General features: G+C 42.3%; 1 protein-coding gene and 1 long non-coding RNA gene across 2 annotated transcripts in view; one reads left to right on the forward strand and one right to left on the reverse strand.

Moving 5' to 3' along the window:
- The window catches only part of LOC311271467 (organic cation transporter protein), a gene marked incomplete at its 5' end in the record, with an annotated part of 60,343 nt that extends 38,308 nt beyond the window's left edge, over nucleotides 1-22,035 (forward strand). The window contains 1 exon segment of the mRNA XM_084377163.1: nucleotides 21,822-22,035. Within this exon segment, the coding sequence (XP_084233289.1) occupies nucleotides 21,822-21,824 (3 nt within the window). The 3' untranslated portion in view covers nucleotides 21,825-22,035.
- Nucleotides 18,684-20,898, reverse strand: LOC311271468. The gene is made up of 4 exons (XR_014624420.1): nucleotides 20,026-20,898; nucleotides 19,474-19,537; nucleotides 19,350-19,383; nucleotides 18,684-19,070 (listed from the first exon to the last, which is right to left on the reverse strand). It is a non-coding gene; the product is annotated as an uncharacterized lncRNA (long non-coding RNA).
- Nucleotides 22,036-27,011: the final 4,976 nt, after the last annotated feature.

Consider the following 27,011-nt stretch of genomic DNA (forward strand, 5'->3'; position numbering starts at 1 on the left):
GAAAACGGCACTGAACGCAAAGACTGAATAGAATTAATATTTTCAATTATTTTTATTGAAGGGCTTGGGCATGCACTGCATTTATAGCTTATTATGACCGCTCGCCCACGCTGTATTATTATTATATTGCATTCCCTATTTGTGTTCACTGCTCCGTGCTGCTGTCTTATGGAGGTGTCCTGCTGCTCACAGATGCCACCTGGCGGTTGTTTGGGCACATTGCAGCTTCTGGTGAAAACACAATTACTCCTCCACAAAAAATCCGCGTGACTCTCCCGTGACTCACGCGTGAATCTCGCGTGAAATCCTCCAAATGAAACTAGTACCCACTGTATGTAGGAATGGATTTGAGTCGCAACAAACTCTTTAAACGTATTATCCGACAGCAAGTGCGAACTGAACCTTCACAGTGCGCTTGGAATTGTATCTTGTGGAAAACTAATGTCAACTGTGGTAGGAGCATGGTCAGAAGTGGTTATTGGGGGTGCTAAAGCGCGCATGGGGGACTAGACGTGTTTAGGTGAAGCTCCGCTCCGATAAATCGAGTTTTTCATAAAAACACCTCTTTCTGACTAAAGACAGTGTATGAGCAAGCTTGTAAAACTCGCATGGGACGTCGACGAAAGATGCCACCAAAGACACAAATGACTAAAAAACCCGAAGAAGAAACTTCGGAATCTTATGAGGGTGACCTGGTAACGGAGCTAACAGCTAGTCCCACGCTAGAAAGTGCAGCTATTCTCTCTGCTATAGACGGGATGAGTAACAAAATCGTCGAGAGAGTCAATTCACTGGAAACGTCTTTGCAAGCCAGCCAAGCTACACTGACAGAACACACCTCTTGTCTCTCTGCAGTGGAGGTAATGGCCAGTGATCATGACAACAGGTTAGCCGCACTCGAGCTACAGGCTAAACACCTGGGGGATGCTAATAAGGCCTTACAAGACAAAGTTGTGGACCTTGAGGCACGCTCCAGACGCCAAAACATTAAGATAATAGGTCTGCCTGAAAATGCTGAGTCTGGTCGCCCGGTTGAATTTGTGGCCAGCTTTATTGAAAATCTGTTGGGGAAAGAACATTTTCCAAAGCACATAGAAGTTGACCGTGCTCACAGGCTGGGTGGACAGGCTGCTAACGGTGCTAACCGACCCTGTGTCTTAATAGCCAGGATACACAACCGCGTCAAGGAGCTCATCATGAGGCTTGCAGCACAACAATCCCCTTTGATGTATCAAGGCCAGCACATTCATATCTTTCCGGACTTTCCGGCCGAGATTATGAAACAGCGTCAACTCTTTGAAGACACCAGGAAAAGGCTCAAGTCTGCTGGTCTCCGCACGGGATTCATTTACCCCGCTCGCCTGAGAGTTACACCCATGGCAATGTCACCTCAACGTTCAACAATCCAGAGGAGGCGGAGATTTTCGCAAACAATCTCACCAAGTAAGGATGTCCCATGAGAGACTGTGAGTGTTGGTCACCATGGACAGATTCTGTATTCATATAGCAGCTATGCTGCTCTCGTGGCCACCTTCAAACTGTAACCCGCAGATTCCACTGGATACGGTACGGCTGCGTTACGGCTCCGCCACGGTGGCGGAGCTGATCCGTAGCACTCTAGTCTATGTGTTTACTTCCACCAGGTCCGCTGCGCTGCGTGTCTGCTGCGTGCCAGCTCCGGCAGTCCGCAGCCCTGCGGAGCAGATACGCAGGACTTCTATTCTGGCGGACGCCGCAACACAACGCAGCAATTCAGCCGAATTTAGCACAGAGCAGACAGGAAGTCAGACACGAAACAACAACAAGAAATCCGGTTGATTTTCAAAATAAAACACTCCGTGTTGATACAAACACAAAAACCTCAAAAAAGAGACAAATACAAGCTCTTCTTCTAATCCGTCGGTCGGGAACACTTCGTGTTGTTGTGTTTATAGCACATACATATAACTGCGTTCGTGTGTGATAATGTAATTATCGCGGGAATTCCTCGGTTTCGTTTCTCCAGCTGATCGGCGGAGCTGCGCCGTAGCGGACTCAAAACGCAACTGGTGGGGGCTGCCGGACGAGGACGACGGAGCACAATCGTATCGGAGCCGTAACGCAGCCGTACCGTAGCTGTACCGTATCCAGTGGAATCTGCGGGTAATTCGTGTAACAACAGATCAGGTCTAATTTTGGACATAATATAACACATGAATTATGTTGACTTAGCCAAACGTTCACAGGATCTTTTGTATTCCTTTTTCTGACTGTTTATTTCACAATAAGGGCCTTACTATTTTTCTATTTACCTAAATTGTTTCAGTTTGGGTGTTTCATTTACAGGAATTTCATATCGGAAGGGAAGCGATTTGTTAGGTTGCTATTAGCGTTTTCACAGCTTAGCTCCAGGCTAAGCCCAGTTGGATTTCCCCCTTCAACAGTATGTTTAACCAGGGCTTTTTCCTACTTTGATTGGGAAAGTGGGATTAGGGGGAGGGTGGGGGTTTGTACACGTTCTGTACACCTATGTGTTTTTGTTGTCCTATGTTTCTGTCTGAGGCCTTTAGTGTGTCCACTACCCAAGCAATAACTGTCACAATATGCCATGTTGCCAGTAAATAGTAGTAGAAGTAAGGGGGTTACTATGGTTAGCTGGAATGTAAAAGGATTGGGACACCCTATTAAATGAGCAAAGGTTTTCACTCATTTAAGATCTTTATCTTCTGACTTAGTGTTTCTACAGGAAACGCATATTAGACCGTCCGAGCAGTGTTGCTTAAGATGCAGTTGGGCAGGACATATATTTCAATCTACATTTTCTAGCAAGGCACGAGGAGTAGCCATTATAATTAAAAAGAATATACCTTTTCAACATATAAAAACTATCAGTGATGACAGTGGCAAATTCTTAATTGTAATTGGACAGTTATATTCTATACATGTCACACTGGTTAATATCTATGGTCCAAATGTTGACAATGCAGTCTTCTTTCGTAGAACATTTGATAAACTGCCAGGCCTCTCAAATACAAATTTGATTATCGCGGGGGATTTTAATGCGATCTTAGATTGGCATCTGGACAGATCTTCAAAAAAACAATCAAGCCCCTCAAATGCATCAGTCACTTTAAATAGCCTAATCTCCTCAACCAACGTTGTAGACATTTGGCAATTGCAGCATCCAACGGACAGAGAGTATTCATTTTTTTCCAACTTGCATAACTGATATTCAGGAATTGTTTTTTTTTTTACTAGATTCTAAGCTCCTATCAAATGTGCTGGACACCAAATATCACAATATTGTCATCTCAGATCACGCTCCAGTTAGTGTAAACTTAGATTTCAACCAGCAAAAGCAGCAAATGACTTGGAGGCTCCGTCCTTATTTAGTTAATGATGCAGATTTCTGTAAATACTTGTCAGGTAAATTTGACGATTTTTTAGTCACGAATGACACTTCTGATACCTCAGACTCAAACTTGTGGGAAACGTTTAAAGCAGTTATGAGGGGTCATATTATCTCTTATGAGGCATCTCTAAAAAAATCAAGAAACTCAAGATTGGTTGAAATTGATAGCAAGTTATCTCAACTGGAGACACAATACAAAACAAAGCAATAACAATCAAACACTGCAGGAAATTATTAACCTTAAATATGAGTACAATACAATTTTAACAAAACAAGTCAGCGATCAATTGTCCCATCTACATACATGTTACTTTGAACTTGGAGACAAGCCACACACGCTACTAGCTCGTCAACTTAGGGGGCAGCAAAATAGTAGGGCTATACTTAGAATTAGATCTGGTGCTGGAGATATACTCACACACCCGAAATCAATAAATAAGCGTTTCGTGGAGTTTTATCAAGAATTATACAAGTCAAAAGCAAAAGGTGATGTGGATTCTTGGCTTAAAAATGTTCCCATTCCTAAACTAGATGAGGCTTTATGGGAGGCTCTGAATGCGACAGTAACTATAAATGAAGTGACAGATTCTATCAGATCCTTTGCTAGTGGAAAGGCCCCCGGGCCAGACGGTTTTGGACCGGAGTTCTATAAAAAATTTTCTCGACAGATATCTCCACTCCTACTCAGGATGCTGTCCCACTCTTAAACCGGATAGAGACGACACAAACCCTGCCTCATACCGTCCAATTTCTATGCTTAACATGGATTTTAAGATTTTTACTAAAATATTAGCCAACAGACTAAATCACTATATTGAATCCCTTATTCATAGAGACCAAACAGGGTTTATTCCAAACCGATATTCCTTTTTCAATACAAGACGGTTAATAAATATCATGTATTATAAATATGCTACAGGTTCTTAACAGGCCATTTTATGTTTAGATGCCGAAAAGGCATTTGACCAGGTGGAGTGGGGGTACCTGTTTAGAGTGATAGAGTCATTTGGTCTAGGAGACACTTTTGTTTCCTGGATACGGATGTCCTACTTAAGTCCAACTGCTTCTATTGTCACTAATCAAAGCAGATTACATCCCTTTCCGCTCGAGCTCTCACCATTACTTTTCGCACTAGCCATTGAGCCATTGGCAATTAGTATAAGGGAAAATAAGTTAATTAAGCCTATCACTATTGATGGTATTAACCATAAAATATCACTCTATGCCGATGACATTGCTATTTTTCTGAAAGACCCCGAACAATCTGTCCTGTATTTGCTTGATCTGATAGATGAGTTTGGCAAGGGATACACCATAAACTGGCAAAAAAGCGACCTACTGTCGCTCACAGCTGATTTAGATCCCGCATTCGTGACCTCAACTCAGTTTACCATTTCAAAAAACAGTGTTAAATACTTAGGTGTTAAACTCACTTAAAAACCAGAGTTATTTTTTAAATATAACTTCACAGAGAGATTAAATGCCCTGAAAAAGAATATTAAAAAATGGAGAACAATGCTTCTGTCATTGATAGGCCGAATAAATACAATTAAAATGGTTTCCCTGCCAAGATTCCTTTATTTGTTTCAAAACATCCCAATTTTTATCCCAATGTCCTTCTTTAAAATGATTGACTCTGTGATTTTACCATTTATCTGGGGATATAAGGCACACAGAATCTCTAAACAACATCTTCAAAAGCCAAAGGAATTTGGAGGCCTAGGCCTACCATGCTTCTTACATTATTACTGGGCTGCTAATAGCAGAGCGATGGTATACTGGCAACTGGCTAATGACCCTGATCCACAGACTGAGATACCTTCCTGGTTAGCAATAGAACAAAGTCAGCCTCAAAAAACCTCCCTCAGGGCAATTCTTTTTTCATCACCAAGGCCAAGAGCATCTTGTAAGGCAGAGCATTACACAATAATTAATGCTTAAAAAATTTGGACACAGATTAGAAAATTTTGTGAACTTCCAAAGACATCAGTGCACGCCCCTATATGGCATAACCATGCCTTTCTCCCTTCAAACACGGACGCAGTCTTTAAAGAGTGGAGTAGGAAAGGAATAGGGTCCATAAAAGATCTTTATGTTGATAAGCATCTCTGTTCATTTGAATTATTGCAAAAAAAATATGACCTGCAAAAATCAAACTTCTTTATTACAGTTACGTCATTACATAAGACAAAATATCTCATCATCTGACTCCCTCCCAGAAGAAATTTTTTTTTTTTAAACTCCTACTTGGCCCACCAGAAGCAAAAAGTTTGATTTCAAAATTGGTTTGTATTTTCTCCTACAGACTTGCACAGCCTGATTTAAATTTAAACAAATGTGGGAGGCTGATCTCAACATCACTATTCAAGATGAAATATGGAAACAAGCTTTAAATGACATTCACCATTGCTCAGTCAATGCTGAGTCAATTCAAGGTCATACACAGGTTACACTATTCGAAGGTTAAGTTGCATAACATCTTTCCCCAAACTTCCCCCCTGTGTGAAAGGTGCAAGAAAGGTCCAATTTTGACTATGCCCTGAGATTCAAGATTTCTGGTGTTTGATTTTCAGATGGTATTCTCATATACTTAAAGTAAACCTGGATCCTGACCCAGAAACTGCTTTACTTGGCATTTCAAACACTTTGGACAAGATGGGTCGGAATGTTAGTACAGTGGTGGCCTATGGTATGGTCATAGCAAAGAGATGTATTTTGAGACTGTGGAAATCTGACTCAGCACCTAAGTTTGAAGCCTGGCTATATCCTCCACATTGAAAAACTGAGATATGAGATATCCGCTTACTTACAGAAATTTTGTGGTGTGTGGGGACCTATCTTGGAGTACTTGAAACTGTAGTTAACCCCCCTAAAGAGTACTAGGTTAAGCCTCTTTGTGTGTACTTTGTTTTTACACGTTATAGTCTGTCAAAATTTATTTTATTGTATTTTTTTAATTTTTTCATTATCATATATGTATGTGTTTGTCTGTTGCTTCAATTGTTAAGAAAATTGATAATAAAAATATTTTGAAAAAAAAAAAAGAAGTGGTTATTGGGTGATACTCACATGCATTCACATAGTCTAGGAGATTGTTATGAAGTAAAAAGTAATCGATTCGGGAGAATGTGTGGTGTGCATGGGAAAAAAAAGGAGAAAGCTCTACCATGGGGGTTTTTAAACCTCCAGGGATCTGAAATGCCCAACTGGGATGCGTATGTTTTTACTATGTTCGCTGATTTGGATAGTGTGATTTGTGTAGGGGAAGATCTGTCAAGAGTAACATCCTGCAGCAGATTGAAGTCCCCACCTATGATAATGCCATGACTGTCAGCGTTTGGAATTTTTGCAAAGAGTCACATCCCCTTTAAGGTGGACCACCCTGAGGGCTACACCCAAAACAAGGAACATCATCTGAGCTCTCCAGCTCATAGCTTACAGCTAAACTAAGCTTCCAGGGTCTCTTCCCTTACAGTAACAATAATTGACCCCATAAGTCACAGAGAAAAACTTAAGTAAACAGAAATTCAAGTACTGTGTTCCAGACCAGGTGTGCAAATAATTTTAAAAAGTGAACAAAGGCAAATAGGTGACTGTCTAGGACTTACACATCTATGGCTCAATAAAATGTTTGAAATCAGCAGAACATCCTGCATGTATAACAATAACATCCATTATGAGGTAGAACTAGTTAAATGATGTAAACACATGTGGAGAAAGTAACAGTGAAAGTAATTATGAGCCAACACAGTGCACCAAGTCATCTTAAAGTAGGCAGGCCATGAAAGTATTGCTATACATCCATTAGGATTAACAAAACGCCTGCACGTATGACGTCCATCATGAGTTAGAATGATTAGGTTGTACTGATGCACTGATAATACATCAGTTTATGAAAAGTGTCAAACTTCAATGAAACCCTACCCTTTGACTAAATGAGTAACAGAAGGCAAGAATACTTGAGATAGCCCAGCGGCAATGAGAGTTGGAAAAAGAGATTAAAAAAAAGCGGTAAAGGAAATATACAATAGCAACCAACTGCAATCTGCATGTAGACAAGCTTCCTGTAGTGAGCACGAGAGTGGATTAAAGATGATCTGAATTCTCATATTAGTGTAAACGGGAACAAAGAGAGATGAAAGAGAGGGGATTCAAAAATATTAGCAAACACCAGATGCCGAATCAACGTGCTGGTAATGTGTTAAAATGTCCGGCCAGTGATTTTTGTTCAAGAGTCTGCACAGTCAAAATACCAGCTCTCATACTAATCAGTAATGACCGCAACTACTAATGACGCGGTCTGCAAATTAACTCCAAGCCAGGGTCTTTACCAGGGCTGGTAAAGACACAGTTATACAGTTAGCGTCACATTAACTCACGGTTATCCAGTTAGCATAACAATGGCTCATCCGCAAGTGGGATTAATAGTCGCCCACGGCCGCCAGGTCTCTTCCATGCGGATGGATGTTATGAAGCCTTTAGCCTCGGAGACCGAAGAGAGTCTCTTCCTACCTCCAACCTTCATCACGATGACAAGCCTGGCAGGGAATAGCAATGAAGATTTGAAGCCCAGATTGTAAAGCTCCGACATCACCTCCTGGTATTTCTGGCATTGTTCTACCACCTCCGGAGCGTAGTCCTCATAAATGGAGATGGGGAAGCCTCGGTACTGTAGCTTGCCTCTCCTGGTTCGGGCCTCGCGTATGATCCTCTCCTTCACCTGGTACCTGTGCCTGATAATGACGTGATCTCTGCCCCTGCTTCAGTTTCTCGGATAGCGTACGGTGAGCTCTGTCACATTCTCGTGGTTGTGGGTTGTGGGCCGCAGCCCCTCCACTGACCTGGGTATGCCGACTCCGGGACTCAAGGTCGCTAACTTTAGCTAACAACTTAGCGTTGCTCTCCGCTAGTGTAGCACAGGATGCCTCCAATGTCAACAGGCATTCATCTTGTAAGTTAGCATTTGCCTCGAGAGAGCTTATTTTCTGAGCGTGGTCTGACACTGTGGAGTGAACGTGGTCCAACTTAGCTTCGAGTGTTGAAATGGAAGCTTTAAAATCAGCGGAGAGGGCTTGGCGGTGTTCTTCCAAGAGGTTAGCAATGGCCGCCATGCTAAACTCGTCACCTGCCTCATGTGAGGGACTGGCCTTAGCACCCTGGTCTTTCACAGTCTGTCTGGTTGCATACGTCGACATACAGTAGGTACTACTTCAAAGTGGCCATTTCACTCGCGGGGAGCGAGATTCACGCAACGCGTGAAATGTAAGTGACAACTGTAGCCACTAGGTGGAAGCATAGTACTGAATTGCAGCTCAAACGATTTTGGTACAATTCCACATTTGACCACAATGTAGCTGCAATGGAGAGTGGCGCTGTTTTAGGCTACAGGTAGAGTGAATGGAGAGGGGGACTGCTAAACCGTATCAGATTGATTCAGACTGATTGTTTCACAGCGGTGGGACGCCTCAATTATCTGGGTGACCTTGGATAATCACTTGTGCTTTCTTTGTTTTACAGTAGAGCTAAAATATGGACATTAGTTGTTTTTTAAGGAACATTTGTTTACTGGTAAAATTGCCGACCTGAATTATTGTCCCAGTCCGCCCCCGTGAGCCTGTATCACGGCCTGACTGGATGTTGCTTAAATATAAGAATAGCCTATAATAATATCTGATACCCTAAAGACATCTGAGGTTGTAATTTCGCTTGCTCGCTCGCTGCAGCCACGGCTAATAAGCGGAGGCAGAAACAATTACGCACAGCCTACAGAAGTTTCAACGTCCATATAAGTATTTAAGAAATGATTCTTATCAGTTCCATAATTCAGAGAGGATTTTTACTCAACGAAAAAATTTATAAAGATCAGTTTTTAGGTTGAAGACACGACAGCAGCACATATCTCCAGACGTTGATATGGTTATGACTGATGTATAGCTCCCCTGGTAGAGCAGCTCCCTCAGTAAGCAGAATCTTCTGCTAGTATGAGTTCGAATCTCAATATAGGCAGTACCTTTAGTTAATGTGTTTTCTTTTCTCATCATCATTATGATCACATATAGCTCCAAGTTTGAGCAAATAAATGAGCAAATGAGCATTAATTCTCCGCCGGGCCGCGGCACCAGCTTTCCTGCTTGTGTACATAAAATACATTAAATTCTGACACCACAACTGTAGCGTACTGAATATCAATAGATGATAACCAGAAAAAAAAAACGTTCTATTGATCTGATTCACCGGCTGCTTTCTTTCAGTTGTGGTGTCAGAATTTAACACAAATATTTGTGCTTTCTATTCCTTATATTTTCTACAACAGGCTTATAGAAAGAAGAACGATGCCACGTCATGTCAGACAGTTTTCTCTAGCTTTATTAAAATACATAATCAGCAGCTTCACAGTAGTCGGATATACAGAAGGTTATTTAAAGCGGAGTGAGTCCCTGAAGCCGTCTCCCTGCAGGAGGAGATCCCTTGGCCAAGTGATCAATGTATTTGTTGCAGACCTCTTTGCTGTCCTCAGCGCGCGGGGGTGGGGGCACTGGCGTAGCAAGCTTTTCAAAAGTGTGGGGGATGGATGTGGTCTTTCCAGTTAAGCGAACTTGTTCCAGATGCCTTAACATTTGCATTCCCCCATACTGAGGAATGTGTGTAGGGGACGAGAAGTAAGCACCATCCAGGATGTGTCCATCCTGCATTCGGAGGTGGAGAAGCTCATTAAGCTGTGTCTGGCCCTGCCAATGGCCGCGTTTCCCAGATTCGTTAAGAAGCTCTTAAGTGCTAAGATCTTCTTAGGAGCGCTCTTAAGAACGCTGTGAAAGAAGGATGTGTTTCCCAGAGTCGCTCTTAGCTTAAGAAGATCTTTCACTAAGAAGGAAATGTAAGATCGAGCTGACCCACTCTCAACAGCCTTCTTAGCGACCAAATGCTCAGTGATCAAGCCGCGTCAGGGAAATTTACATCCTCCACTTTTCAAAATAATAAAACAATGCTCAATGTTGAAATGCGCTCATAGCTGCGGACCACTGGCGCAAGAAACATAGGCTAATAGTAGAAGAAGAAAAAAAACGTTTTATTGAATTACACGTTTAAGTTTTCCACACACATCTACATATGAGTTTATAGTACTACACATAAAAATACAACAACCCTGTGGCATTTCACAGATATCAAGGGAACAGATGTAATTAAACTCAGCTGAACCTCATCCAGAGAGGCTTCACCTGCTACTCTATATAAAGGCGTTGCCAAAGTCTGCGCGTGTGAGAAACCATGGCTGCAATACAGCACATTCTCGCTGCGAACCAACAGCGTCGCCGTGCGCAAAGCCAGACAGTTTACATAAATGCATACGTGCGTCAGCACTTCTCCCCACTGGACGTGCTGTCAGACCGGGCTGTCCAGGCAAAGTACTGGCTGCCCCGTGCGGAGATCCAACGGCTGATCACTCTGGTGTCTCCACACATCCAGAGAGCAACCCGCTGCAATTTTTCCCTCAGCCCGAAGGTGCAGCTCCTGGCTGCGCTGCGTTTTTACGCAGTGGGGAGCTTCCTGGAGGTGGTGGGGGATGGCACTGGCCTCAGCAAGGCATCGGTGTCACGGAGTGTGGCAGCTGTGACACCGATTCTCCTGCGCCATGCCATGGATGGCACTCTCATTCCAATCCACAATCCCTCCCTGGTGGATCCGTGCTGGATCGGTAGAAAGCACTACGCGGCCATCAACACACCCACACACACACCCGCACCCCGCCCACACACACACACACAATACATGCGTAGCCTAATTGCACCTGTGGGGGGGGGGCACGGGGCGCTCTGTGTGACTTATGCGCTGATAAAGACGTGGGTGATCGATTTGCCTGGCATCGATTGATTCAGATTCAGCAGCACCGCGGTGGACAGCTCCCACTAAGAGCTTCTTAAGAAGCTTCTTTGGCGTGATCTTAAGGTTCTCCTAAGAAAGGCAGTTAAGAACGCCTCTGGGAAACACCCGTATCTTAGCGCTCCTTCTTAGCCGAACCCTTCTTAAGAGCCTTCTTAAGTCCTTAAGAACGATCGAATCTGGGAAACGCCACCAGTGCTGTTATGTTCCTTAAATGGCTTGATTTAGTGATCAAAGTTTCATTTTCTTAACAATAAAGATGCCGTGTTCATCCATCTAGTTCTCTTATAACTGCACGCCATTATAAAATAACTTCTAATCATATCCTTAATCATTGATAAAAGTGCGTGCTTCCCCCGCCCCCCCTCTCAGAAAATAGTTCCGACGTCCATGAAGCCGGTGAATCAGATCAATAGAACTTTTTTTCTCTCTTTTTCTCAACCTCTTTTCTTTATCATCTATTGATATTCGGTATGCTACAGTTGTGGTGTCAGAATTTAATGTATTTTATGTACACAAGCAGGAAAGCTGGTGCCGCGGCCCGGCGGAGAATTAATGCTTGTTTGCTCATTTATTTGCTCAAACTTGGAGCTATATGTGATCATAATGATGATGAGAAAAGAAACACATTAACTAAAGGTACTGCCTATACTGAGATTCGAACTCATACTAGCAGAAGATTCTGCTTACTGAGGGAGCTGCTCTACCAGGGGAGCTATACATCAGTCATAACCATATCAACGTCTGGAGATAGGTGCCGCTGTCGTGTCTTCAACCTAAAAACTGATCTTTATACATTTTTTCGTTGAGTAAAAATCCTCTCTGAATTATGGAACTGATAAGAATCATTTCTTAAATGCTTATATGGACGTTGAAACTTCTGTAGGCTGTGCGTAATTGTTTCTGCCTCGGCTTAGCCGTGGCTGCAGCGAGCGAGCAAAATCACAACCTCAGATGTCTTTAGGGTCATTGACGTGTGCACAAAAAAAGACCACAGTTAAACATAAAAGCAAAACGAAAACAGATAAACATAAAATGGGAATATCACAGATAAATACAAAATACAAAGAACAAGACCTTAAAAGACATTTAAAAGGCTTCATAATGAGTTGTTGATGATGTTGATGGCGGATGAGATGAATGATTTTTTTCACTATGTTTGTCCTTGCTAGAGGGACCCTGTAGCGACAGGCTGAAGGAAGGAGTTGGAATGAGGTGTGGAGTGGGTGAGGTATTATTAGCTACATTCTTGTATTCAAGCAACAACGAACAGAAACATAAATCAGGCAACTCTGTCTATTCCCGTTCATGGTCACTGCTCCCTGCTGCTGCATGTTGTCGTCCTCCTGCTCACAGATGCCACCTGGTGGTTGTTTGGGCACATTGCCGCTTCTCATGAAAACACAATTGAGAATCACACGTGAACTCGGCCACAACGAAGTAGTACCTACTGTATTTCGGTGGTGTGTCAGTCAAAAGAGACAAAATCACTAGAATATTGCCGCTTTGTTGTGACTTTCGGGGTCTTAAAACGTGAGATTATCAATGGTTGAGGGAGCGAGACTCGATGCGTGTCTACTCCATCTCAGCCGAACCGGAACTCACTTCAGGGATGTTTTGAGATCACGGACTGGCAGTCAATTTGTGAGCCGCATGGAGAGGACATTGATGGGCTCACAGAGTGCATCACGGACTATATCAATTTTTGTGTAGACTCCTCTGTTCCAGCTGAGACCGCGCATTGTTACCCAACTAACAAGTCTTGGGTTACAAAGGACATCAAAGAAATCCTCAATGAAAAGAAGAGGGCTTTCAGAGCTGGTAACAGGGAGGAGGTGAGAACAATACCGGGACGCCTGAAGGTGAAGATCAGGGAGGGTAAAGAAAACTACAGGAGGGAGCTGGAGTAGAAACTTCAGCAGAACATCACTGGATTCAGGTCAGCTGGCAATAGAGGAGTTGCAGGCAGTGTGGACCGGGCCAACAAACTCAATGTGTTTTTTAACAGATTTGATACTGAGACCTCTGCACCCCCTGATAACACCACCATTAATCCCACTGCTGTCCACCAACTACCACCTTCTCCACCCCATCCTCCTCCTTACAGCCTTTCATCCTCCTGTGAGATCCCTCCCCACTCCTCCTCCCCTGGTCTCCAAACTCACTACACACTACAACCAATCAACTCTACACCTCCCCCTCCCCTATCTGTCACCTCTACAGTGAACATCACAGCTGACCACATTAGGAGACAGCTGGTGAGACTCCACTCGGGCAAGGCTGTGGTCCTGATGGTGTCAGCCCCAAGGTGTTCAAAGCCTGTGCCCCCCAGCTATGTGGAGTACTTCACCATGTCTTCAGCATGAGCCTGAGTCTACAGAGGGTCCCTGTGATGTGGAAGACATCCTGCCTTGTCCCTGTGCTGAAGACGACGCGTCCCGGTGGCTTCAAGGAATACAGACCTGTGGCACTGACCTCCCACATCATGAAGACCCTGGAGAGACTCATCTTGGAGCAGCGCTGGCCCTTGGCCAGACCACTCTTGGACCCCCTACAGTTCGCCTATCAGCCCAAACTTGGAGTTGAGGATGCCATCATATACCTGCTTAACCGTGTCTACGCCCACCTGGACAAACCAGCGAGCACTGTGAGAGTCATGTTTTTTGACTTCGCCAGTGCATTCATTACCATCCGTCCGGCTCTACTGGGTGAGAAGCTGACAGCAATGCAGGTGGATTCCCCCCTTGTGACCTGGATTATTGACTACCAGAGAGTGGTCAGCAACACAGGGGACTGTCCTCTCTCCCTTCCTCTTCACCCTCTACACCAAGGACTTCAACTACTGCACAGAGACCTGTCATCTCCAGGAGTTCTCGGATGACTCAGCAATAGTTGGAAGTATCAGTGAAGGTGCTGAGGATGAGTACAGGACTACTGTGGACAACTTTGTCACATGGTGTGAGCGGAACCATCTACAGCTCAATGTGACAAAGATCACGGAACTGGTTGTGAACATGAGGAGGACCAAGGTGCCGTTGACCCCTGTTTCCATCCAGGGGGTCACTGTGGACATTGTGGAGGATTATAAGTATCTGGGAGTCCACATTGATAACAAACTGGACTGGGTTAAGAACACAAATGCCCTCTACAGGAAGGTCGTCTCTATTTTTCTGAGACAATTGAGGTCATTCAACATCTGCCGGACTATGCTCAGGATGTTTTTTGAGGTTGTGGTGGCCAGTGCTTTACTCTATGCTGTTGTGTGCTGTGGCAGCAGGCTGAGGGTAGCGGACGCAAAAAGGTTGAACAGACTGATCCGCAAGGCCAGTGACGTTGTGGGAGTGGAGCTGGACTCTCTGACGGTGGTGTCAGAGAGGAGGATGCTGTCCAAGTTACATGTCATCTTGGACAATGGCTCTCATCCACTCCATGACGTGGTGTTCAGCCACAGGAGTACATTCAGCACTAGACTGATCCCACCAAGATGCACCACAGAGCGCCACAGTAATCATTCCTGCCTGTGGCTATCAATCTGTGGGATTATTGCTCTGTATATATGTACATTTTGCATATTTCTGCATATTCTGAACTTGATTCTGATAGACTCAGCCACAACCACTACAATGGGAAATTCTAAGGAGCTCAGCATTGATCTAGAAGAGCCCATTATTGATTTGACCAAGTCAGGAAAGTCACTTGGAGCTATTTCAAAGCAGTTACAGGTCCCACGATCAACTGTGCAAACAGGGTTCTAAGTATAAAGTGCATGGCCTAGTTGTGTCACTGCCAGGATCAGGAAGAAAAGGCAACCTATCACCTGCTGCTGAGAGAACACTGGTCAGGATGCGAAGCATATCTGCAATGAATTAGGTGCTGCTGAGAGACAGGTGTTAGTGTCCACAGTCATCATCAGCATTGGGCAAGTTACTTTCAAAATGCAATATATTACATATTACTAGTTATCTTCATTTTAAAGTTATATATTACGCTACAATATTACTGTCTGTGTAGAGTAATACATTACTTATTACACTACTTTTTAGTTACTTTCAAAAAAATGCCTAAATAACCTGTATAGAACAATAAAATAGCCTAGATCGTTTTAAATAAACAAATGGCCTTGGACACAGGGAGACAAAGGATCACAGTCTGATATATCATCAGATAGGAATAAATATTTTCATTGCAGGCTTAGTCATATGAAACACAATGGACCTATACCTTCTATACCTTTGATAGTGGCTTTCAGCTCGTCTGTATTGTTGGGTCTGGTGTCTCTCATCTTCCTCTTGACTATACCCCACAGATTCTCTATGGGGTTCAGGTCAGGGAAGTTGGCTGGCCTGAGAAGGCTGATAATACACATTATTACACGGCTCTATTGAATGCTGCTCTCTGATTGGTCCATCGCTGCGTTCTACGGTCTGTTATTTCTGTATAATGACCGTCGTCAAGTATAACAGACCGTTGCTAGGGACGGCGCTCTGATCCGCCCCTGCAACATGTAGCAACAAAAGCAAGACAGCACCGCTGTCCAGCTCCTCTCTCAGGCCGGCCTCGAAAGTCGTCAGATCATCAGAGGTGGGAGAAAGTCCCTATGTTGCAAGTCCAAGTAGAGTCTCAAGTCTTTGCTCTCAAGTCTCGAGTAGAGTCTCAAGTCTTTGCGCTCAAGTCCCAAGTCAAGTCCAAGTCCTAAGATTTTTGTTTCGAGTCCCAACCAAGTCCTAAGATTTTTGTTTCGAGTCCCAACCAAGTCCTAAGATTTTTATTTCGAGTCCCAAACAAATCGATTATAATTAATGATACGTATCATGACCACGTCTCAATTGTTAAGTTGTTTATATTTTATTGTTAATGTTCTGCCACTTATTCATATGTTTATTTTTATTAATATTTTATTGTAATATGCTTTGTCAATATAAGCACTGCCTTCTCATGCCAATAAAGCTATTTAAAATTGAAAAAAATTGAGAGATATCTTTAGTATCTTTTTTTTTAGTGTATTGGCATTAATTATACAGCCAAAACTGATAACAGGAGTGCATTTGTAAATCAATAGACAATAGACTTTGGAAGGTATTTCTCTTTTTATTTCTACACAAACTTGCTGTATTGCTATCGGACAACGTGGTTTCCAACACAGACACTCACCCAGACTGACCAGAAAGTCCTCCCCACCCTGGACATAGGACCAGCCGGATTGTCCACCTTCCTCCCTGTGGACTCTCTGACCAGCTGACTGAGGCCGCCCGACTGTCACCGTGATGGAAACACACGTCAAAACCAGTTCAATTTGAAACTTGCACATAAAAACTTCAAAACCAGCTGCACCCAGACGTGACCAGGTTGAACCACTGGTCACGGCTCTGGTTCCTCTTAGTGTCAAATGTCAAATGAGTGATTAACACCAGGAACATCAAGCCTACGTGTTGCAGTTAGCTGATGTGAGCAGCTGAGCCGAGTCACAAAAATGTGACAAAAACTCTTCACACAGGTGTGCATTCAATGTAACACTAGAAATAACTATGACAGATAAACACAAAGAGCTGCTGTCAAACATTTTTGAACAACTACATTCAGTTAGGAGACACTTTGAGTGAAGCTCCTCTCAAAAGTTTTCACAAACACAACTTTTTCCACCATCAGTCAATGATTAAAGACTTAAAGAAGATTTTTGGGTCAAGCATCCGATATTTTTGTAGGAAATAGTGGAGTGACCTGTTCAAAATATAACTGGCTGCACAGCTGCAGTGCCTGCATAATAATGAAGCAGCTGCCGTCCACCGAGACGTGCTGTGGCCGGTGGAAATGCTCTCATTCGATTCGAGTAGCTAATCATCAGTGCATGCATGTTACTTACATTTCTTTGTGCCCCCTCTCCAAATGGCGATTAAAATTTGATGTTGTTTTAATCCCATCTGCAATTTTGGCACCACACACCTTGCACACGGCTTTCCGCCCCTTGCTGTCCACCTTGTACTGCTTGAAAGCAAACGAAATTATTGTTGGAATGGACATTTTAGCTAACGTGGTCTCGTCGTCTCCGGTCTGTTACCTGTGCGTAAGGTAACGTGACGTAGGGACGTGACGTGGCGACGTGGAGTACAGGCGGCGCTACTACTTTATGACACTAGGTGTCACTGACGGCCGGGATTTCTGGCTGGCTGCTTCAGTATAACATTGATGTGACACTTTTTAAAATATTTTAATATTTGTGCTTGCTGCATGTGACTTGACTCGAATTTCAAGTCAAGAGGGTTAAGTCCAAGTACACTGTATACCCGAACAAGTTCAGAAAACTCAAAATTTTTGCCGTAACTGATTACATAAAAACTTTTAAGTTATTGTAATAAATGTTTTGAGTTACATTAAACTCAAAAAATATGTGTTCAGTTGACTTAATTTATATTCTAAGTTCAATATATTTTTTATAAATTTCCTTAACTTAATATTTATGTCTTCTTCATACTTAAATGATTTGATTAAATATACTTATAAAAGCCAACTTACATGGACTTGAAAAAAATTACTGAGCATAATGTATTATATCAATAGTGTCTACTCAAAATATTACACCTTAATGAACTTAAAGTATTTACCACTTGCCAACTTAAAATGTACAAGACGCCCCGTTTTCAGAGAGCTGTGTTTTCTGAGAGTTTCTGCCCCACATACCAAAAAAGTAACTGTGCAAATTCAGTTGTGCAGATATAGTTGGGTACATGTAAATGTAGAACTGTAACCTTGTATGTATGATTGTGCAAGAGAAACATCATCCATGCAATAAAAGGTTCTTGACTAAAGTGTTCCTGTCAGAATTCCAATAATTTATTAAGGTATAAAACAGCACCTTAAAACCAACCTTTTAAAGAGGCATTAACAACTGCTACATTTTAATTATTTTTCTTTTCAGAACAATATATCAGGCTTAGTAAAACTGTAAAATGTCGAATAACGTTAAAGTGCAAAACCTGGAGTCAAACTGTTTTTTTTTACAAATATATATTTTAGCAGCCTATTTTGAACCATCATTGGGGACGAACAAACTTCCCCTTCTCTGCACTGTATTTTCTCAAATAATAATAAAAAATATCTTATAAAAGTAGCAGCATAGACATCTAAATTTGTGCAAATGAGGAAAATGAAAAACATACCAAATAAAACAGAATAAAATACAATAAATAAAAGAAAATATAATATAAATAAATAACTGAATTGCCATCAAAAATGAGGGCATACTGATCAATGAGGTCAAGGAGGCAGTACAATAAAGTAAACAAAAAATGTACCTCTCATTCTAAACTTATAAAAAGCCCACTGGGCATACGCAAAAGTGCTTTCAACAGTGCTTTTCAACATTTTAACAGTCTATAATATCAGACACATCTAGGAATGAACAACAGAACAACATGGATATAATAATGTTGCTGACATGAATCACATTTATGCATGCCTGCTGAGTGCAGGCATGCATTTCTCAGCTTGTTTATTCCTTTAACAAATCATTTTTCAGGGAGAGTAGGCATGGTTTTAATGGTCTGTTATCATCCAGAGACATCAGCACTTTCTGGATGAATGTGAATGTGTGCGTGAGTTTTTTGGGATAATCTAAGTGTAATGCATAGATTAAACCAAGCAGCACCACAAATGCATCAGCCAACCTGGCAAGCCCGCTCATAACAACTTCATCCTCTATCACAATGGATATGTTCTCAGGGCTGAAGCTGATGGAACCAGTGGAGTCAGGGACCACAGAGAGGAGCGCTAGCGGTGTGTCAGTGGTCTCCATCTCATCTTCACCCTGCAAAACACAAGAAAATCAATTATAACAACCAATCCAGAAGGATGTGACACAATCCTTGTTTGTAGAGCCAAAATATATTATTCCTTCTTTAACAAGTTCACCAAGTAACTTTAAATATCATCGTTCCCTTCCCCTCTCCTTTCCTCCCCTTCTCCTCTCCTTCTTCCTCCTCTCCTCCTCTCCTCTTCTCTCCTCTCCTATATCCTCTCCTCTTCTCTCCTCTCCTCTCCACATCAGACTGAAACTGTCATTTTATCAGATGCTGGGTCCATTTACCTTGAACTGGGGCGGGCAGAAGAGGTCACAAATCCTGCCGGGAGAGAATAAACAAATGTAATTTATCTCCAAATCATGATGAACGTCATAACCAAATGGTGTTGTTAAATAAACAAATACTCACCAAAATAATCACCAACACTGTTGCTCAGAATGACAAACTTCTCATATCCAACCGCTCTATGGTACTATAACATAACAGAGAGCACAAACAGTTTAATGTTGCTTAAGATGCAAAATCCTAAATGATTATGTATAGTGTATTACTTTGTCAATCCCTTATTGGCGAGGGCAACTCCGTTAGACAACCCTTCAGCATACTATGATTTTTTGCAATGTCTAATAAAAAATAAACTTTCACATATGCAGCAACTGCTTTTATTAAAACATTTCACCGATATTTGAAACAAGTCGTCCTCTGCATATTTTTCAAGGCAAAGAATGGCTCTTTCCACTGCTGTTAACGTTGCGTTGTTGACAGTAACGAAGTAACATTAGCGACCTGGGCCTAGTAGCGACACTGACGATAATTACTAAGTAAGCTTTAGTTTAAACCAGTTGGAAATATGTCTAGTATCGTAGCATGTAACTTCATTACACATATTCACAGCGTCTAACAAAAGATAACTATATGTATTGAACTTTTGCCGAACTTTTGTAACGTTACGTTACTCACCGCTTCGCGCGCGAAACTTTTAAATCTTGAAGTCGGGGTCCCCCGGAACACAAAACACAGATAAAAGACAATTTTGCAACAGCAGGGCAAAAAAAATGTGCGTTGTTGTGCAGGTTTTTTGATGAATATGAATGTTTTTCCTCATTTCTTCGCTCCGTTGTATCCCTCGCTAAGCTCCAGCCATCTTGAATTTTTGTGATACGTGCCCTGAACAGTGAGGTGTAGTGACGTCAGACGTCACGTCCCCTCACGTACGCCTGTTAACTCAGACGTTTCAAGTTAAGTGACAGTGTTCACTTAGACATACTAAGCCCTGTGAAATCAAAACGATATTATTCGTTAAGAATACTTAATGTTTCAGTGTCGGGTGAACTAATTAGCCCACTTTGATTTAGTTGCCGGTAATAGTTATGAGTTTGTAGTACTGTTCGGGTTAACAGTGTAGAGTCTCAAGTCTTTGCTCTCAAGTCCAAGTAGAGTCTCAAGTCTTTGGCATCAAGTCCCAAGCAAGTCCAAGTCTTTTTTTGATTTGATCAAGCGAGTCATAAGTCATCAAAATCGGGACTCGAGTCCAAGTCAAGTCTCAAGTCTCGAGTCCAAGTCCACACCTCTGCAGATCATGTCTGTGACTGGACACATGAGAGCAGCTAGGGACGGCGCTCTGATCCGCCCTGGCAGCATATAGCAACATAAGCAAGACAGCTGGACTTTCAACGCGTTACACCAACCACAGCACGCTGTCCAGCTCCTCTCTCAGGCCCCGAAAGTGAAAGTGAAAGTTAAAACTTTACCGAGCGATCCTTATCGCTGCTGAATCATTGTGGGTGATTATTTATTATTTATTTCAGTCGTAAGGCCGTGTAATAAGCGGGATAATGTATAGTTAGTCGGTTGTTATGGAGAAATAAACCCCTTCAGGTTGTATGAAATACAATTCCATACAACCTGTCGGGGTTTATTTCTCCATAACAACCTCCGAACTATACATTATCCCTTACATATTCCACCCTTGACACTAACGGCAGATTAGCGCCAAGTGTGATGAATTCCTCGCCAAAAGAAAGATATGACAGTCATGTTACATACCTTGCTAATACATAATAGATGCAGAGAGAAATTAAAGAGAAATTAAAACTCCCCTGGAAGAACATGGATGCTTTTCATCTTATTTAGGACATGAGTAGACGTGCACTTCAGCTTCTTGTGTTCAAAATTAGTATTACAAAAACAAACACACAGAAAAATGTCCGTTTGACTGTTTTTTTAGAACTTAGAAAGTGGATCACGGGAAAAAATATATATATCACTTGCCCCTCAGGGCGCCTGTACAAATGAGGGTAATAATGGTTATTTAGTATGCCTGCTTAGACAGACTTGTGTTTGTTACACCAATAGAAAGCTGTTCTCAGGTTTTGTATTTAAAAGATTTTAAAATCTAACCTTATCGCCCTGTATTAAAAATATATTGTCCCTGAATCATATTGGAGCACCTGTAATATGACCTGATAAGACTATAAGATAGGCATCTAGGCCTATCAGATCGTCTCATCCAACTAACTGTTTTTTTCAGAGACTAGTTAGCAAGCTGTGTTTCAATTCAGTGAGTGGAACTATGCATTGGACCTCCAGTCAAGCTGTGAGAGAAGTGGCATTCACCAATTATCTTGTATTTCTCTCTTTGGCACAAATGAGATTGAATAAGTGGTCCAGACCTGTTTTACCAGTTATGTACTGATAGCCTGATATTCATTGAATACTAGACTGTATGCAAACTCTTTTTTGTGTGTGTGTGCCAGTGAAGAGGATGGCAGTGTGAAGCCAGTCATCTTCAAGACTTCTCTGAGGGAAACAGGCACCATCGGCAGCACCATGATGGACTGATGAAGAACAACAGCACCAGTGTCAGCTGACGCATCTCATGAGGCAGTCAGTTTTTTTCAGAACTATTCATAAAAAGCAAATGTGTATTCTTCCGGTGAAAGTCAAGATTAGACTTTTTTTCTGCAATAAACCTGGATTCTAAGCACTAAAACAACAGTTTGAGTATTTTTACTCTTTTTCACTATATTAACATTGGATTTTTTGTCTGGAATAAAATAATGTTATGATGTTAAGAATGAAACATACTCAATCCATATAAAATGCAAATGACAAGGTGTAACCTATGCATTGCACACTCAGGGATAGTAAAAAATATCAAGAGAGTCTGGCTGCAGACCTCCAGTGTGTGGTCACTTCCGGTGCAGCCTCCAGTCTCGGCTCCAGTCTCAGGCCGGGAAGTGCATGCAAGAAACTTCAAAATAAAATCGTTTAGACACAGTAAACTTCAGAATAAAATCATGTAGACACTTTCAGTGGAAACGCTATTGTCGCACTTTTGTCGCTGATTTATATCTAATTAATCAACATTGTAACGTTAAAACCATACATACCAGGCATACATGTTTAACTTGCCAATTCTGCCTACGTAGCATGTAACATCGGTAGGCCTATCTATATCAGTGTAGCAACATATCGATTCAATATGTCTGGCATCAACATTACTGCATTAACATTAATTCTGTCAATAGCGCATAAACTCCGTCCATGTAGCTTAGCGACGTCAGTTCATAGAAAAACATTAAGCTTGTTGATTGGACGGTTGGAGCCTAAAGCCTCTTTTCCTGTCTTTATCAAAAAACATCTGAATTTAATATGGAAAATGTATTTCATGACACAAGAAGCTTATGTGTCTGCTTATACTGTAAACCTGAAGATCAAGAGATGAGGCTATATATTTAAACTATGCAAGCAAACTCATCGCACACGTGGAGGGCTGGAGTAGTTACTTAAAACCATATCAACATATTAACATTATTAGCCTCTGCTTTTTATATTTTATGTACAATATTTATCATGTTAAATGCATTATTTTATTGTGTGCTATTTCTGTATATGGTTTCACCTATCTCTTATACACAATACACCTGAAGGTCTTTAGAAGACATATAGGCCAATCACATTTTTTACTATGGTTAAATATATAACAATGTCAGCATACGTGAAGGGCAAGAATAGTTAAAACTATTCATTATCTTAAAATGCATTAACTTACCTGTTTTCTTCATGGTATAATCAACGTAAATTATTTGGTGCTTGATTAAAAAAACACATAAAATGACAAAATGATCAAACAATCAGTTGCCCTTTATTCAGCACAGCAACAACAGTAGTGCTCTACAAGGCCATCAATCATCAATTTGACATTCGCAGTTTGTCAAGTAGCCTTGTTTATCACTCATCTCCTCACAAAATGTCCACGTCTTCAATTTTGGAGAACAGAAATTTGAACGGCTCCAAGATGCCTTCCCTTTCCTGGTCATCCATGTCCACACTCTTCTCCTCAACCCAAAGTCTGGCATATTGCTGTGCAGCCTCTGCCAGTTCCTCCTCTCCCATCTGGACTGCATCGGGTAACTACACCTTGCCTGAAAACAAATGCTGGTTTGTTTCCACCCATTCTGCTGCCCTTTTGCAGTCATGCACAATCTTGATCTCAAGTTTGTCCTATGGAAACGACAGAGAGAAAAAAGGTTGTCTTCCTATAGCATAACTGCTACACAAACAATATCATCACCTCAATGATTCACATAAAGATAACATATTGCATTCCTTCATTTCAGATCTACATATACCATATATAGTATACTTAAGCACAGAGCATAGAATGTAGCAAAATGACACTTCACAAGTAGCTTGTCATCATGTTAATCCCAGTATAGAACAGGAAAACGCGCCTACCGCTTCCACTGTTGTCTCAGCCTCGTTTGCAATGGAGACACTGGCTTGCTGAGGCTGTGCAACAGGCTGTAGTTGCTCCTCTTCCTAAAAAGACAAAAAGAAAAAAATTCAACATCAATTTTTTATATTCAAATACAAGCTATGATGCCACCAAGGAACTAGTCCACCTTGATAGATCTAGATACTGATGAAGAATGTGTTAAGTAAACATTGCCAAAGTAAACCTAATTAAAATAATAATAATAATAATTATCATAATAATAATTATAATAATTTTAAGGACCGAGTGGTGGATCAAATAAGAAAAATTAAACACTGTGGTAATAGTATTCTCAAAGGAAAAGCACACCCAACTTGGGTCATTTCTATGTTCCCAGAGTCCAAGTTTCTCTAGCCTGAACACTCCCCCAGGTTGTGTATTCACTTAATACAACATGTGCCATTGTGGGAACTTATCAAAAAGCCCCTCTGTGCATTCCAGTGGGGGGGTACTTCTAAACTAACCCACAGTACCTGATTCGCACACCCAAAAATCTGACCTCAGTGATGTCATCCATCCTCTGCTTCTTCAGTCTGAAGTCTGGTGAAACCTCATCTCGCAGGATGGCCTTTGAAGTGTCTGTCCAGTGGGTAAACATTTTGCCATGGCTCAAATAAAAAGAGTTAAAGAAAAAAATAAATGTCTTATAGGTATAACAGAGATAAAGTGTTAACATTTCCGAGTCAATTAAATGTCAACATTTTTGTGCTCTCACCTTCCAAGGTCAAAGGTCAAAGTTCCCCATTAGCATATGTGACGGCCCCACCTTACATCAGTGAGCACAAAGTGAAGACTGCCGCCGAGGCCGCTGTATTGGTTGACGAATATGTGTTGACACACAGGAATGATTTTCGGGCTCCTGAATCTGGTGTGTATCGAGGCCCTGGCCAGTGGGAAGAGAAACGGCCTCCATGCCATGGTAAGTCGGAGTACACCACGAGAGGACATTTTCATTCAGATTTGTCAAAAGTCTGTAATTTTTGTAAAGGGAGGGGGCACTGGAAAGCTGAATGCCCAAAAGCTAATGCTCGGCGGGGAAATAGTGGGGTTCAGTCAAATTCAGGTGTTTGTGTTGTGTCTGTGGCTCCTGTCTCTGTGTCTCCTCCTCAGCAGCTCAAGAGTGGGAGAGGACCTGACTGTCGTGCACGGCAGGAGCCTGAGCAAGGAGAAGAGGTGAATGAGATTGATGTTGTTAATGTCCCTGATTCATTGTCTGTTTCTCGCAGTGCTCTAGGAACAGAGCAGAGGGCTGATTCTTCTTTGAGCCAGATGTTTGACGCTGTCCTCTCTAAGGAGGCTGAGAGAAGCGCTGCTGGCGGCTACCTGCTGCAGGAAGGTCTCCTGGTGAGGAAATGGTCACCACATGGTGTAAGCTTTGTTGGAAAACCAGTTTTTCAGATTGTGGTTCCTGAAAAATTTCGTGTTGAGGTCCTTAAAGCAGCGCATGACCAGTTGGGACACCTTGGTGTTCGTAAGACGTATAATTACATCTTGCAATATTTTTTTTGGCCTCGGTTAAAGAAGGATGTGTCTCACTATATTAAAACTTGTCCCACTTGTCAGTCCACAGGGAAACCCAATCAGGGAATACGTCCTGCTCCACTTTATCCCATTCCAGTGGTTGCGCAGCCGTTTGAGCATCTTGTGATCGATTGTGTCGGCCCTTTACCTCGTTCCAAGTCTGGTAGCAACTACTTGTTTACGGTGATGTGTCAAAGCACGCGCTATCCAGCTGCGTATCCTCTGCGTTCCATCACAACAAAGTCAGTTGTAAAAGCGTTGTCACAATTTGTCTCCATCTTGAGTGACCAGGGTTCAAATTTTTCATCCCATCTTTTTGCACAAGTGTTGAAACAGTTAAAGGTCCAACATAACATGTCTTCTGCCTATCATGCACAGAGCCAGGGTGCTCTGGAGAGGTTCCACCAAACACTTAAATCATTGTTACGTAGTTATTGTGTTGAGTTGAATCAGGACTGGGAAGAAGGGCTGCCGTGGCTCCTGCTAGCTGGCAGGGAAGTGGTACAGGACAGCACCGGTTTTAGTCCTAATGAATTAGTTTTTGGCCATTCAGTGCGTGGACCACTGGCAGTGCTGCGTGACGCTGTTGCGCCGTTGTCAGAACCCGTCAAACCTGATTGATTATGTCAATGGTTTAAGGCACCGTTTGTATTCAGCAGGGGAGATGGCCAAGGGTAAGTTGTTGTCATCCCAGGGGAAAATGAAACGCTTGTACGATCGGCGAGCAGAGCAGCGCGTCTTTAGTCCGGGTGACCAGGTTCTGGCATTGCTGCCGTTGATTTATTCGCCTTTCCAGGCTAGGTTTTGTGGTCCATATACTGTGTTGCGACAGGTGACTGATCAAAATTATATTCTGTCAACCCCAAACCGCAGGAAGGCAACGCAACTCTGCCATATAAGTTAAAACCGTACTATTGTCGTGTGTTGAAGTCTGTGTCAGCTGTAGCAGCAGTGGGGAGGAGGACAATGGGGTTACAGCACCCGATGACGGGCTGCTGCGCGGCCGATTATTAAACAGTGAGACACTGAAGAATCTGCCGTCCTTGCTGTCACATTTGACTGAGGAGCAGAGTGCTCAATTGTCTGTGTTTTCCTGGTCTGTTTGGTGATACTCCGAGTCGAACTCATTTGGTGAAACATGATATAGATGTGGGTACCGCAAAGGCAGTTCGCCAGCGTTTTTATAGAGTGTCAGAGGAAAAGCGCAGAGTGATGGATGCTGAAATTGAGTACATGCTTGAAAATGGGATTGCTGAGCCGTCATCCTCTAGTTGGGCATCACCATGCTTGATAGTTGAAAAGGCTGATAAGAGCCCCAGATTTTGTACTGATTACCGCAATGTAAATACAATTTCTAAACCCGATGCGTATCCATTACCGAGAATTGAGGATTGCATAGACCAGGTTGGTGCAGCACGTTTTGTCAGTAAGTTTGATCTCCTCAAGGGGTACTGGCAGATCCCACTGACAGATAGAGCCAGGGAGATCTCTGCGTTTATTACACCTTCTGGTTTATTTGCCTATACTGTAATGAGTTTTGGATTGAGGAATGCACCGGCAACCTTTCAACGGTTGATGAACATGGTGGTGTCTGGGTTAGAGGGATGTGCGGTATATTTGGATGACGTGGTTATCTACAGCAAGA

This window comes from Pagrus pagrus, assembly GCF_965226575.1.
Source record: "Pagrus pagrus genome assembly, chromosome: 16".
NCBI classification, from domain to species: Eukaryota; Metazoa; Chordata; class Actinopteri; order Spariformes; family Sparidae; genus Pagrus; species Pagrus pagrus.